The sequence below is a fragment of the Lipophrys pholis genome (genome assembly GCF_963383615.2).
Source record: "Lipophrys pholis genome assembly, chromosome: 16".
Lineage (NCBI taxonomy): Eukaryota > Metazoa > Chordata > Actinopteri > Blenniiformes > Blenniidae > Lipophrys > Lipophrys pholis.
In genome coordinates, this window is record NC_137634.1 from 16914598 (window position 1) to 16930329 (window position 15732).

At 42.5% G+C, this 15732-nt stretch overlaps 1 protein-coding gene across 1 annotated transcript; it reads left to right on the forward strand.

The window, feature by feature from the left end:
• The first annotated feature begins 6266 nt into the window (after positions 1–6266).
• vdac1 (voltage-dependent anion channel 1) lies at positions 6267–15732 on the forward strand. The gene is made up of 9 exons (XM_080483602.1): positions 6267–6408; positions 8583–8652; positions 11345–11394; positions 11585–11737; positions 11910–11962; positions 12602–12829; positions 13454–13604; positions 14412–14469; positions 14627–15732. The coding sequence occupies exons 2-9, from the start codon at positions 8586–8588 to the stop codon at positions 14716–14718; spliced, it is 852 nt and encodes a 283-aa protein (XP_080339728.1). The 5' UTR covers positions 6267–6408; positions 8583–8585; the 3' UTR covers positions 14719–15732.

Below are 15732 nucleotides of genomic sequence, written 5' to 3' on the forward strand. Positions count from 1 at the left end.
CACACAACAAGGCGGCAGGTGGCTGCTCGACAGACATGGAAGTGTTTATCAGCACATCTCTGCCAGGCAGATACCGAGAAAATGACTGTTAACCAGCTTTTGCTACATTTCCTTGGACGCCATGAATGAGAGATAAAGATCGCTGCTGCACGTATACACACAACACACACGCACGCACGCACGCGCAGCGTCTGTTTTTTCTCTCTTACGTACGTGCACACCGACGAGTGAGTCACTTGCGCTGCGCTCTGACCACAGTTGAAGTCTTGACATTTTCTCATTGCCTCCATTGTGTTTACCAAAAGTTCAGACAAGAGGGATGGGTCTCTCTCTCTTTTCCTATTCTGTCAACATCACGCCACCACGCAACAGTGACGCTAATCAAAAAAGCCAACAAGTTTATTGAGTTTAATGTGAAGTGAGCTGCGCGACCGCAAAGACGTTTTATTTTCCCACGTTTGAAATGAGCTTTTATAATTCGGCTTCCCTCCGTGTTTCTACTGACTTTATGTGACTTTGGCGAGCTCACATCCAATGGAGAGCTCTTCCATCCATCCATCCATCCATCCATCCATCCATCCATCCATCCATCCATCCATCCATCCATCCATCCATTATACTGAATATCAGGGATTCTTCAGCACAATCCCTGCACTGAATATATGTCGGCCAGTAACGTTTCTCCCTCCATTGGGATTTTGCTTTTATTCTCGTTACACTAATGTGATTTAATGGGTTGAGAGCAATATAAATGAATATATTGTCTGTAAATATATCTTCTGCACAAAATGTCTTTCTCACTGTAAAATGTCCGTCCCTGTGGATCCATTTCGATGATGTACAACACTGAGACCGTTAATGATATTCCAGTGAGTGAGCGTTAGCAGTGATGTGCAAATCAATACTAAAATATTAATACTTTAGATAGGTCTCTTTTTTGATCAGCTGTCACGTTAAGATATTGATATTCATGTTTTTAGATTAAGAAAGGTGTGTTTCTTTTCTTCATTCTTCCTTATTAGACTACTTCTTCCACGTGTGATTAGCGATGCTATTGGGGCTTTGGAGTCTTTTTAATAGACATTAAAATAATATATCCTTGATTCCTCGTATGTGTGGCTTTTGTACAAAATGTCCACCCCATATTGATATAGCCGATATCAGCTGGTTTGACTAGGAATCCGAAAGAAAAGGAAGTCAGTGGTATAGAAAGACCTTCTCCGAGCTATAAGTTTACCAGCATAAAACAAATGTCACATTTTCACCAGGCCCTCTAATAAGGCTGAGTGCGAACAAATCTTTATTGTTCTGTGTCAGACGCTCGCGATGTTCCTGTTTCCAGACATTACATCAGAGGATCTGTCCCAAGACAAGTTGTGGCTGGTTATCTGATGTGAGTGAAGAGGAATCGGCTCATCCGGTGACACTTTTATTTAGTTCATTTGGGAAATGAAGGTACGGCGGACAAACAAGACAGAGTTTGCATGTTCTCACTGGCAGGGTGTGGGTTTCGGTTTCGGTTTCCTCCTGCAGTGTCTGAGGCTTATTGGTGACTTTACATTGCTCATAGGCGTGTGTGTGTGTATGAGTGTGTGTGTGTGTGTGGTTATCTGTCTCTCTGTGTGTTGTCCCTGTCATCGATTGGCGACCCGTCTCTTGTACATCCTGCCATTGCCCGCAGCCAGCTGGAAACGACTGGAGCGCCCACAACCCTGACAACAATAAAGTGGCGTGGAAGATGGAAAATATGCTCCCGAAGATGTTCGGGGACGACAACAAACCATTGTGTCTGTGTGTCCTTTAGAACGTCATCTTTGCTCTCATTCATTGGTCTCTACAGGAAAAGCGCTTTGCCTCCTTGTGAGAAGACCTGAATTCAGAGTTCAAGGCTTCTTTTCTATGATGGAGTTTGCATGTTTTCCCCTTTCTAGTCGTTCCTGGGTCCATCAGCTTCTGCTCTGTAATAAACCGGCCCTGCACTTTGTCAATGGCGAGTTGGGATCGGCCCTCAACTGTCAGCGATCCTAAGCTGGGTAAAGTCCATAGATGTTACACTTTGCTGAAGGTATTTCTGTCAGTCACCACTTGCTCTGGAGATTTCACACAAACACAATCTCACGGTCAAAGGCTTCACTTGCTTTTGCATTATTGGTGCCCCCCCCCCCCCCCTCTTGTGATTCTCCTGGATTGCACCCAGTGAATGAACCGGTGATTTCATTCATCGGTTTGGACCCATCGTCCCATTTTAGAGCAGGAATCCCTTCAAACTTGTGTGACTGGAAACTTTGAGCCGTAGGATCGCTCACAAAAGCCCTCTTTTAAGAGGTCGCTGAACGACGCATCTGATCCTGCGGAGGGTAAAAAGGTCACAGCTCTTGGATGGTAAAGTGAATTTAAGCGAAGTGATTTATCTCCTCTGTGTTATCCAGACTCCGCGGAGGTTGCGGACTTCCACACCGAGCTGGAAAAAGCAGCAGCATGAAGTGAAGTCAGTGACTCATAAGAGATGGATGGGATGGAGGGATGTGGAAGAGAGGAAGAGGAGCTTGGACCCTGTGTGAACCACCAAATTAAAAAAAAAAAAAAAAAAAAAAAAAAAAATAGAATAAGAAGAAGAAGGATGACATGATGCCTTATTTATCCACATGTTTCAAATTGTGGCATCTGTTAACAATTTATTTTATTTACTCTGGTGATGCTGGGCCCGGACTGATTAACATTTTCTGCAGTGTTTGTTGTCTTCTGGAGCGGGCTTTGACTGGCACTCGCTGATGGCTGTTTGAAGTGAGCACAGCGTTGGCTTTGAAGCTTGGGGGATGAAAGCAGAGCATCCAGATATGACTGGAGGATAATCCAGAAATTAATTTTGGCCGCCTCTGAAGGAGACCGACAGGCGACAAACATGTTGCTAGCCGTTGATTAAACGTTACTTGAGAATCGGTGATGCAAGGACATGCGACGTGGGGAATGAAACTCCTAAATACACGCCAGGAAATAAGTTAAATATGTTTGTTTAATGACAACAAGCTGTGGATGCTGGTGAACGAGTAAAGGCTTGGCCGTCTCTCCTCATCTGTACTGTCTCCTTAAATTTATGAGCCATGCTGTTTGCAATTGTGACTTTAATTATCGTTATTAATCACAGTTTTTTTTTTTTTTTGTCCTCGTGATTGCAAGCATTAGACTTATCAAAACATTTTCTAATGATGCTGCATCCAAATTGGCAGATTAAAAAAAAAAAATGTGAAAAAAGTTTGCCAGCTGGCATCGTCGAAAAGTGATTTTAAAGTTTCTAAAGGCTTTAAAAAGGAGATAAGTCAGTCTGCTGCAGGTTGTCACAGGTGAAACTTACCCAAGTCAATAGTTTAGTTACAGGAGAAATACACTAATCCGTACTTAATATTCAATGTACTCAGAAAAAAAAAAATTTAAAATCCATCTTCAATATAAAGTCCTCCCGGCAAGTGATAAAATGTGTTTGGCTTTGACTTTTCTTAATCTTATAAACTAAATCTTGTGCTTGTTAATCCTTTTCCATAAAGAATCACTTAAACGCAGGATTTCAGTCAAACGTGTGTGAGCAGAATATTTTACTCACTGCGGAGTTTTAACGACATAAATCCCCCACCTAGAAACATTCACCCAGAGCAATAATGAATAAAATCTTGGTTGTTTGCAGCTGAAAACTTTGACTGTGACATTTGGTATGTGTGCAGTGAGGAGAAGGAAAATATTCCCAAAATGTTTTGGATTTTTTCTTTATTTGGCCCAAGACGATAAAATGTACAATATATATATATATAATTATTTTTTTTAAATGTTTAGATACATTTTTATAATCTCTCATTATGTTTTTCTGGCTACTGGATAGCTGGATAGCTATTAACGTGAAAAAATGCCGCAAAATCTAGTTGAAATGAATTCATATATTTGTAATTTGCTTGAGAAAAACTTTATTTGCAACATCTTATTTATTTGCATACCACATTAAATTTAAAAAAAAATGTATTCAAACAAAAACTAATCACTAAATCACTAAAGATTTTCTATTAGAGACTTTATAGCACTCAGGAGCAGTTCCCTGCAGCGCCTCTACATTTCCCTGAAAGTTCATGACAATTAAAGTGTCACAGATTGTGACCAACACTGACATCCACTGGTTAAATGTTGAAATACAAGCAGGAGCTCGGTCGCTGTTGGATCCCATGATGTCAGCCTCCTCCTCTCCATCACAGGGAAAACACAGAGACACAAATATACACGCACTGGCAAACCTCCAATCAGCATCACATGTAATGCTTTAAAGCGGAATTTGATGCACAGACAGGAAGAACGTGCAAACTACACACAGGAAGGAACACAACTGGATTTGATCCAGGGCTCTGCTTGATGTTAGATGACAGAACTGACCACTACACCACGATTGAACCCCCTCATGTCATAGTGAGCGAGAGTTATTGTGTGTAAATCCACGGCTGCAGGCGTCGTGTGTTTCTGCAGCAAGTCGCATCGGTTGCAAAGGAAACACCTTTGGGTTTTGGCAAAGTTCCCTCGTCTCAACCACACGGCAGTTTCTGTGAAATTAAGCGCACAAACATTTTAAGAAACCAGCGAAAGCTTCCACAGCCCTGCTTTGCATTCCCAACCATGTGGCTGAAGCTTATTTTATTTTAAGAACCCTTTGGTTTTGTCAGTATCATAAGATTGGTGGTTGTACTCAGCTATGGACTGTTAAGGTGGTGAAGAAGTAACATAAAGATAAATCCATGTTTTCAAATCAAGCGATCCTCTTTTTGGAATGTATCTAAACTAAAATAATTGGATGTCTTTTTTTGAAAGTGTACTTTTTAAAATACAGTGTCTATTTAGGGTAAAAATGGATCTTTTCTCTTTTTTTAATGAGTTTATGTGTCGTAATAATCCTTCTTAAACAATCATTTTGTTACTTCCTGCAGTCATAATATTCTTGCAGCCACTGAGGAGCAATACTTTTGACCAGTGATTGGATAAATCTCTACTTTGCACATCCTGCATCAGTCTACACAAACAGGATAGATCTGTGATGATCCACGTGGTTTTTGTTGGTGAATGAGTACCAGTCATTTACTAACAGATCCTTTATTAATGCAGACAGACGCAATGCAATCTGTACAGCAATTCAAATACAAATTACTGCGATCTTTCACATAACAACTAGTGATAATCCCTCGAACATTCGTCTGGAGATGATCTGCTGAGGCAGAAATGCTGAAAGAAAAATGGGGTAGTGTTTAATGAATGTAAATATCTTCACTGTGCATAGTGTTTGAGTCACAGATGAATGATGGAGATTACCATCATCTCTGTAATGATGGTGGTGTGTTTTATGTCGCTGTGTCCTGTGAAGGTTCAGCTGTTTTGGAAAAATCAAAACACAAAGACGTGAAAGAAAATACTTTACTTGTCTCTTTATGTGCATCTTTTGTTCATTATTGGATAAAAACTACACAAACACCAAACAAATGGTGACATATATAGCAAACTGATTTTATTTTCTAAGGCTATGCTTAAAGGTACTTAAAGTACTAAAAAAATGAATGAGTTTTTGTGCAGTAGAACGATTTATCCACATTTGTCATTATATAACAGCAGAGGTCACCTCTGCTCTGATGTAACGTTACAGGATGAAACAGCCTCCACTGGTCTGGACCAGGTTGTGGAGACGGTTTGATGGATCAGATAGGAGCTGAAGCTGCAGAAATCTGATCTCCAGTCAGCTGTTAATAAGATGGGTTTTTTTCCTAACTGCGCATGCGTAAAGGTTACAGGCCGGCATTACCAAAGATAATGTCAGATGAAGAGAGACACCCTTTGCTTTTTCCGTGTTAGTTATACATTTAAAGTGAAACACATAAACCGTAACAGCCCAAAATGCCTCTGAAATGCCTTGTCAGTAAAGACAGATTCTGATGTTTATATTGCGATAGTATAACATTCTTAAAGATGAGGCCAACAAAAGGCCCATCTGATATCTGACTTAAAGGACATCTTGTCAAAAATAAAACTGTCATTGTTACGTTATTGTTCTAATAAATAAAAATGAGTATATGGTGGAAAGTTGAACCTGTTTTATAAGTTAATGCAAAAAGTGACCAATACTTGACGTAGGTTTGCTCTGAATAGCGTCAGATTGTTCATGTGAGTCTGAAGAAGTGTTTGCGAGGAGGGGGTGAACCATCTTGTCTCTTCTCGCCTGACGCTTCTTTGACGCTGAGCTGCGGCTGCTTACGTGACTCGAACAGCGTGCGAGACGTGACGTGACGTGACGATGCGATACGTGACGCCGCGGCCGCGCCTCCTCCTCCCTCTTCTCTCCTCCCTTTGTGCAGCTGACAGGCTCCTTCTCAGCGAGGACTGGAACACACAGAGGTACGTTCTTTCGCTTCTCCTCTAAAGTGTCTCACAGCCTGGGGTGTGTCTGCAGCAGCCTGCCCTCCCTCCACCGCCGCTGAAACTCCTCATCCCGCGACTCGCTCGTGCGATTTAAGCCTGAGCGAGCCGCGGGATCGGCGGCCTGCTTGCTCTTTACGAGCTGTTAGCTCGGAGGCTAAAGTCTTAGTTTGCGGTCATCCGGTTGCAAGTGGGCGAATATCGCCCGCCGTCACGTTGGGGGGCTGCTCGTAAGAAGTAGTAGCGTGCTCACGGTGCTCTCCTCGCCGCATGTCGTGACATTGCCCGCTGGAAACACACTTTGCCCGGCGTCCACCTTGACGGCGAGCCGATGCTAACATGCTAGCAGCGGAGGCAGGATGGAGCCTTCACGCCTCCCTGACCTCTCCATGCGGGTGGAATGACCCCTGCTGAGCGCCCTCCAGATAGCCAGTAACCATAGTAGAAAGGTGTTTAATCTCGACAATCCTCCACCAGCAAGGTGGGGCTGGAGGGCTGTCAGGTGTGGATGTTAATATGAGGAGCATCTTCATTGATCCTCATATTCTATATTGTTCAGTTGAGATAAAACTTTATCGAGAAACTTTTGCAACATGACCTATGCAGGCTTGTCCTCATCCTCTTGACATGTCCACAGTCACTAAAGTGTTTGTAAGTGTTTACCCTTTAAAGAGGAATGTGTGAACTGCTCTTACTGAGGGGTGTTCATGAGCATGCCAGGATTAGAAACGTGTGCCCAAGCTGATGTTTGCTCTCCAGCCGTCCAAGACAAAAGTGAAGTTAATCCTGAACAAATGCAGAGGACCTAGTGTGGTGATGCAATGCAGCAGAGCTTGTATTCATGTTATAACTGGAGTAAAAGGGTGGAGTTGTTGGATTCTCACCCGGATCTTCCCTGAATAGTTGTGAGGTTTCGTGAAGCTGGAAACTGAATACTGAAGTGCTTTCTGTCAGATTTCATGTGTGGCTTTGGGATCTGATTTTTAACTCACTGCAATGTGGAAAAAAAAAAAGGATTTACTGAGCAGTTTTTATTGTATAATCTGTTTTAAATGGTCAACCAGACTTGTGCATAGGGGAATTAATAGATTTTTCATTCAATATTTTGAGCAGATTTTCGATAAAAATCCTCACAACCTGGCTGAAATAGTGTGAAAGTCTCCAGCATGCAATATTACAGATATTTTGGAATGTGTATAGTTACTATATGAAGTAATGGTTTAGACTTCACTGATAAAGCGCTTTTCGACTGTGTGAGCAGCCCCAAAGCGCTTTACATGCTTCCTCACATTCACACACCATCGCCACCATTGGAGGCTGCAGCCATGCAAGGTGCTGTCACTCCAATGACGTAGGCAGGCAGAGATGGGAATCGAACCTGCAGCCTTCCAATTGAAAGACAACTGCTCAACCAACCAAGCTATGCCGCCCCGACAATGAAGTGTGTATAATATGAAGTGCTTGAGAAACGTCCCTTATTCTGTAAGTTGAAGAAATCCTAATAATCCATGGGCCACTATTCATTCCTGATTTTCTATCTTCTGTCAATACCGGGGTGTATGTTATCAATATTCCTACGCAACGGCTGCAGCATGATAACATTTAGTGGTGCTGAAAAATCTTAATTTATTCTTGCGCTGAAATGTGCACATCTTACACAACAGGCTGCTGATGAAACAAAAGACAAAGCGTTGCACAGATATGTGGGGAACAGCCCGTCCAGAGGGTCACTGAAAGGTCTGCTTTGTGCAGTGCGCCTCCTGAAGTCGGCTTCTTGACCTTTCAGACGTCAGATTGGATTCAGAAAAAATTATTAAAGGTGTAAAAATGACATGCAATTTGCATAGTTGAGAAAGAAAAGTTGCATAAAATTGTAATTGGGATCGACAGTAGCTATGAAGTGATCTACCTGGATGCTGCACTGCGAGTGACACTGAGACACTGATGTTTATATTTTTACTTTTCGCTCTCCGTTGGTGACCTCCAGTGGCTCCTGTCTTCTCTCAGTGCCGTCCCATGACACGTCCGTCTGTTCTTCTGCCACAGTCTACTTACATCTTACTCCTTTCTCGCAGCCCAGGCGGGTGTGGAGGGAGGAAAAGTGGGGAACATTAATTTTCAATGCACATCTTTGTTTTCTCCTTTGCTTTCAGATCATGGCCGTACCTCCTACCTACGTTGACCTTGGAAAGTCTGCCAGGGATGTTTTCACCAAGGGATATGGTGAGCGCCTCAATCCACTGAGCAGTTAAAATAAAAAGCGACATCCGGCTAACTGCTGGTCCGAATGTCACTGTTGATGAAGATAAAAGAGTTTACAGTCCGCCTTGCGTTCGTCATTCTCTTTATTATTAAAGAATCTCCAAACCGCAGACATTGCTCGTGTTCTCTTGCATACGGGCGGGCGAAGTTGGTAGTCCTGTATAATTACTAGGGAGGATGCACTGATACCAGTATGGGGCATCTGTTTAGATACTGCAGGTACACTTGTACTCGTGAAATTCTAGTGCAGAGTATTGAAACAAGTGCTGCTGGTGGTATGTTTTGCACTCTCACGCTCTTTTTCTTCCAATCAGTGATTGATGCATCAGATTTGAAAGTATGATAAATGTTTTGGAAAGGATTATGGATACTTTACCTTGTTGTATTGAACTGCCGAGTATTTTTATGGTCGTACCAAAGGACTCGTTCTTTGTTTAGTCCCCAATTGTTTATCATCTTCTGGTTGTCTTCTTTGAGTAATCTGTATGTTGTCGTGCATATTGTTCAGACATATTGATCCAAAAGCTTCATGGACATGTGGTTACATGGGACTTTTTTTTCTTTTTCTTTTTAACCTTTTATGAAAATTATAATACAGAGATTTAAAGCTGTTCTCTGTGACGGGTTACCTGAATCCGACGTGCATCTCGCTGTTCCTGTGTGTTGCTCATCGGACTACAGGAGCCTCCTCAGTTCAATCTTAAAGACATTCTGGACGTTTAGGCTACGTTCACATCGCACGTCTTGATGCTCAATTAAGATTTTTTGCTGGTATCTGTTTTTTGCGTGATCATTTCAAACACGACCTGCCATGTGAACGTGATCGGACCGGATATTTTCGGGCCCCAGAGAGCACGCGCAGAAGACGACGTGAAGTCACGCTGAGCACGCGTGGCACGTCGGTCAGCACTCGGGTTGCCAGAAGTGACTCACTGTTTCCAGCCCAAACGACGTAAAACCCAAACGCCTCAATAAAACCTAGCTAAATCTCAGCTTGTGTAGGAATCATGTTAAAACCGTAAAACTATTACATGTGTAATAATAAACGTGCCATATAGACACAAATGCTAGAAATAAACAAAGTTAAAAGGTAAGAGAGTTTGACTCCCCAATTGGGGGATACCGCCATGTCTTGCAACGCTGTTCAGTCCAGGTGGATTCATTTTCCAGTGGTTGCTAAATACGAACCGACAAAATCTTGACAATATGATGTGGGGGGAAAAAAGAAGGAGAATAAAGTAAAAAGAGAGCACAGCTTTTAACATTTTGGCGGAGCCGCTTCCTCCGGCGCTTATCCGTGACGTCAGTCACACGTCAATGACGAAGCAGTCGCATGCATAAAAATATCTGAATTGGTACCACATACAAACAAGGCCTGGAAATCAGAATTGGCGCTTTCACAAAGCCACATAACAGGTCGGATATGAGTCACTTGTGAGTAAAAAATCTGAATTGGGTTGCTTTTCGCTGGAGTGTGAACGAGGCCTTCGTCTGCTGCAGCAGGTTTACCATCGTCCAGAGTACAGTTTTACTTTCACACTGGTTCGACTGACTGCAGTCGGGTCAGAAACTCTACTGTATGTTTAGTAACGAAGCTTCTTGAAATGCAGGTATTGTTGACATTACGAGTGGCCTTTGGACTGTTTTCACTTTCTACACTGGAATATTTCCACACCGCTGACATTTTGACTCTGTCCTGATCTGATACTGTGGTTCAGATGAGGACTTCCATATTGAAAGCATTGAACTTGTAAAACTGGTTCAAGTTTTTAAAATGTATGCCGAAGTTTTGTATTTATTATTATAATATTATTATTATTTAGTCCATTTTAGGATACGTGCTCTAATAAATACAGTGATCCATAATGGGATGTAATCAATCATTTACAGAAACCCAGTGAGAAGCTTTCCCAATTTAAGAACTTTTGTGAGCTAAAAGGGGCTTGCTGATTGTTCTCTTGGGTCGCTGTAATGCTTTTCAGTATATTGAGGTGTAAATGTCCCTTGAAGATGTTATTTACACGGATTTTAAAGTATTCGTCCGTCATAGAAAAAAACTATTTCTCTAAGAATCTGATCCCTAAAATCTACAATTGAAAGTTTTTATCATTGAATGGATATATAGTTTTTACTTGACCAAATGACCTTAAAACAATTTGAATGTTGCCCCGAACCACATATTCCCTCGCCCGGGAAGGCTTTGTCAGTAAAATGTGTACTGAGGGCTTTATCTGCAGCTCTCTGGTCCGTGGACAGACGTAATGCAGAGCAGCAACATGAACGAGGTCGGGATGTGTTGACCAACCTTGTAGCTGTTAGTCATAACTGACTAACAGCTACCACTCTCACAGGATCCACATGAAATCAATGCGCATATCCAGCCAGTGGCATGAAGTACTTTTAAAAGCCCCCCGGAGGCTGGTAAAAGTGCATTTTATAGGCTTATGTCAATGATTGACCTTAATGTGTTTTATTATCTCATGAGAGACTCTTTGAAAGTGTGTCTATAAAGGAATGCTTGGTGAGGATTAATACTACAGGATTAGAGTGGTTGATGTTTTGAATTGTCGCCAATTAAAGAAGCCTGTGATGTATTTGAGGAAGTGGTTACATAATTGGATGCTCATCTCGGGTAATGTTTGATCTCTTTCAGGCTTCGGGCTCATTAAACTGGACCTGAAGACAAAGTCCGAGAATGGACTGGTAAGTTGTCACCAGTTGTTATCAGATGATCAGAGCTGTCAGTTCAGTCTGTAGTAGTCCTATCCTCGCTGGTGAGTTAGTGGCGTTTTTTTCCCTGATCTCTAAACGTGGCCAGGACAGAGTCGGAGTAAATGCATGTCCATGTAAGGTGGCTATATGTGATGCTGACCCAACTCTCTCTCCTCTGTAGGAGTTCACCAGCACAGGCTCTGCCAACACTGAAACCAGCAAGGTCGCTGGATCACTGGAGACCAAATACAAGTGGGCGGAGCACGGACTGACATTCACGGAGAAGTGGAATACTGACAACACACTGGGGACCGAGATCACCCTCGAGGATCAGGTGTGTGAAAGAAGAGAAAAAAAGATCTAATGATAAAAATGTGAATTCAAAAATGTGTTTGCGTCACAGAGCGTAGACAGAGGCTTGATTTGTGTATACGCGGTGTTCAGCTTCATTTTGTGTAGTTTGCCCTGTCAAATGTGTTAATATTACTTTTTGTTTTTGTCCACAGTTGGCCAAAGGACTGAAGCTTACGTTTGATTCATCCTTCTCGCCAAACACTGGGTAATGAAAACTGAATCTGAATTCTTAGAAAGTGAAAACTGATGAGTAGAGATGCACTAATACAATTTTTTTATTTTATTTTTTTTTTTTTTAAAGAGCCGTACTAACCTTTAGATACTACTTATTAAATGGCATTACTTTTACAATTGTTTTCATAATGTTTCATTTTCATCTGATGAATGCTGAACGTTTAAAATGTCCAACAACTTTTCATCCAACTGCTGCATCATCATCTCCAGCCTAAATTATACTTAATACTCGAACAATACACAAAGGCTGTGCGTTGCTGTGAATCACAACAGGAAGCTGGAGTTGTGTGCACAGCACACGGCGAGCTCAGTCCCTCATCAGTCATATGTGACTGTAAAGTATACTTTAATTGTTTAGCATGTAGCATCCGATACTGGTGCGTCACTATGGATTAGTTGTTTTTTTGTTAACTCCTCCATAACGATGTGCACTGAGGGTTTTAGGGTTTTACACCAGATTTAATCACCAGCTTATGTCTTCTCACTTGTGATCAATTTGAATAAGCGTTTTAACGTAAAAGTTTCACAAGGCACTGTCACGTCTACCGAGAAGCATTTAGTCTAATACGATATAACAGAACATCAACAATCTCTTCTCTCATCCTCACAGCAAGAAGGGTGGCAAAGTGAAGACGGGTTACAAGTGTGAACACGTCAACCTGGGCTGCGACGTCAACTACGACATCAACGGGACGGCCATCCACGGCGCGGCAGTGGTGGGCTACGAGGGCTGGCTGGCCGGTTATCAGATGACTTTTGAGGCCGGCAGGAACAAGATCACCCAGAGCAACTTTGCAGTCGGCTACAAAACCGAGGAGTTCCAGCTGCATACAAACGTGTAAGGAGTCACGACGTGTCAAGCCACCATCACAAGTTGCTTTAACAACAGAAAATATGGAAAGAAGTTGCATATTTTGCTTGATGTGATGTGCTGCTGATGGAATTAAAAGTTAACGTGAGGAGAACCAGGACCTGATGATAACAGTGTGCAAAGTTCTTCTGAATGAGTAATGATGTTAAAATTTACAATACTGATTCAGAGTTTTTGTTCCACATTGAAGATAGATATTTTCTCTCTCCACATCGGAGCTTTGAGCGCGTTCCCTTCTGCTTGTCTGGCTGACTGACTTGTTACCTGTTTGGCTCACTGCAGAGCCTCGAGCCGCCTGCGGGATTATTCTTATACTCTGGTGATGGGATTTACTATATTGAACGTGAGATGGAGTGAGTGGTTGGCGGGCCCGAGTGAAAAGTAGTGCCAGACAGTGCTAGTCCTGTTCCCTGCTGTGAACCTGGCCAATCCAGTCTGTTTGAGTCGCAGTCACTTGAGTTCAGACAAATGGCAGCAAAGCTTTTACACTCAACATCAGAAACATCATACAAATCCAGCCAGTATTTGAGTCGGTAGTATCACCCCCGACAGAAACATCACTGACCATTTGAAATGGCTGCTTTCCCACAGAAACGATGGCACGGAGTTTGGCGGCTCTATCTATCAGAAGGTGAATGACCAGCTGGAGACGGCTGTCAACCTTGCCTGGACTGCTGGAAACAGCAACACTCGATTTGGAATCGCCGCCAAGTATCAGATTGATCCCGATGCTTCCTTCTCTGTGAGTAGTGTGTAATCGCCACGAGTAGAGTCGTCGCAGTGGAGGAAGATCTTTATACGACCGCTGCTTTTTTTTGTTTGGTTTTACCTCCATTAGAAAATCTGGTCTATTTATTTTTTGAGAGAAAATAAACTTACTTATGGGTCTGTTCTGCGTCCTTCTCATGGTTGGACTCCGTCTTTCACAAATCCAGTTGAGGTTATTCTCTTTGCTCCCAGTATTTACTCTTTTTGTCAGTCACTAAATTCGGCACAGAACCTGTTTGCATTTGGCAGATCACTGCAGAATCAAAAGGAGCCGGAATCACTGAAGAGAAAGTCATTCTTATTACATACTGTTACGTTTATGTGTGTTTTGTATGTTTTAAATATTTTTTTTTGCTGTTCCTGGTATTAACCTGGGTCAATTTCAGAAAAAAAAGAACAGTGAAGGTAGTTTCAAACATGGATGACTAGATTTGTGGGCCAACTTGTGAGTCCCTGTGATTACACCTTGTTCAGTTAGACTGTAAAGATACTTGTGTACTCCTGCAGGAGCCAGCCATCTATCACATTAGATCCTAAACCCCTCCTGCAGTTGAGCTAATTAGAGCGGCTGTTTTGGTCATCAGATACACTCTAGTGACTCTGGTCAACACTGCCAACGTCTCATTCTGAAGAGAAGTTGTTTTTATTTAGACTTATTTCTTATTTGTTTTGGGAATCACTGTAGATTTGTTAAGTTTCCTGCTGGAAGGCTACACATTACCAGCATCCGTTCGTCAAAGTCTTTTTCCATTTCTAATCTTGATCTGTGGTTTGCACGCAGGCCAAGGTGAACAACTCCAGCCTCGTGGGCCTGGGCTACACTCAGACTCTAAAGCCAGGTGAGTGGTCTCTGTTTGCAACTCATGCGCTTGGATTAGTTGGAAAAATCTGGAGTCTTTAACAACGAACTGAATATTTAAAGTTGATTTTAAATTCTACCACTAACATCATGGCCGTGTCACAGCACTTTGTACTCAATTCTGTTTTTTTCTGCAGGCATCAAGCTCACGCTCTCGGCTCTCCTCGATGGCAAAAACATCAACGCGGGCGGCCACAAGCTCGGTCTCGGTCTGGAGTTCCAGGCATAAGAGGATGAGGCCGACGCCTCCCCCTGTCCTCCCAGCACACATGCATTCCCCAACCGATAAATCCCCGAAATATAAATAATAATCTGAAACCCTGTAAAGATTAGCTCTCCTTCACAAAAAGCCCCTGTTTCCCCCCACACGTTACAGCTGGAAGTTGAATCGTTCACATCGTGTTGAGTTGCTTTTAAAGGGCCACTTAAGGGAATCAATGAGCCCACTTTAGAACAAAAAACCTGCACTTGTCAGTCCCAAAGTTTGATCTTGAGCCGTGGAGCTTGTAAGGGAAGAGTAGCCCTGAGTGCAATCATGCCGGCCTCACTCTTTTCAGTTCATGACATTCATGCACCATGCTTTAATTTGTGTGTCTAATAAAATAAAAGGGATCCGTTTCTCCATCAGTCCGACCTCCAAGCGGGGTTCGACAGAGTTAGCATACAGTGAAGTAGTTACACCACAAGATGGTGCCGTTACTGAGGGCCTGAAAGCACTCCTCTCACAAAGGTGAAATGGTGAAATCACCATTTCATTTGAAACACACTGCACTGGAGAGCTCTTGTGTTTGTCTCCATATATTCTATGATTGGAAGGGTTAGTCGTCCCTGACCTAAGCAGCTGTGAGTAGCTCTAAGAGACACTGCACCCCAAATGTGTACATTCTTGTGTTTTTGTCTCACTTTGTCTCTTGTGTCTGTGCATTTGGTGTGATTTGTCTTTTGTTACATATAGCAAAAAGAGATATTATTTTATCGATGGTCTTGCATAGTTTTAATCCACCTGAGAAGTCTTACGAAGGCAAAGACCCGTCAGCTCTTCCTGGTCAAGCAAACACAAGAAAAAAACCCAACCTATTGTGTGCACACAGCTGAGCCTTTCTGGATGACGGTTACAGAGGATGAAAAGTCTAAATACTGACCAAGAGAGGGTACTCTTCCACAACTGGTTATGGGAGTCATGCTTAGTGTACTTGACAGTATTGTCATTACCTGAACTAAATAAAGAACATCTTGAACTTGG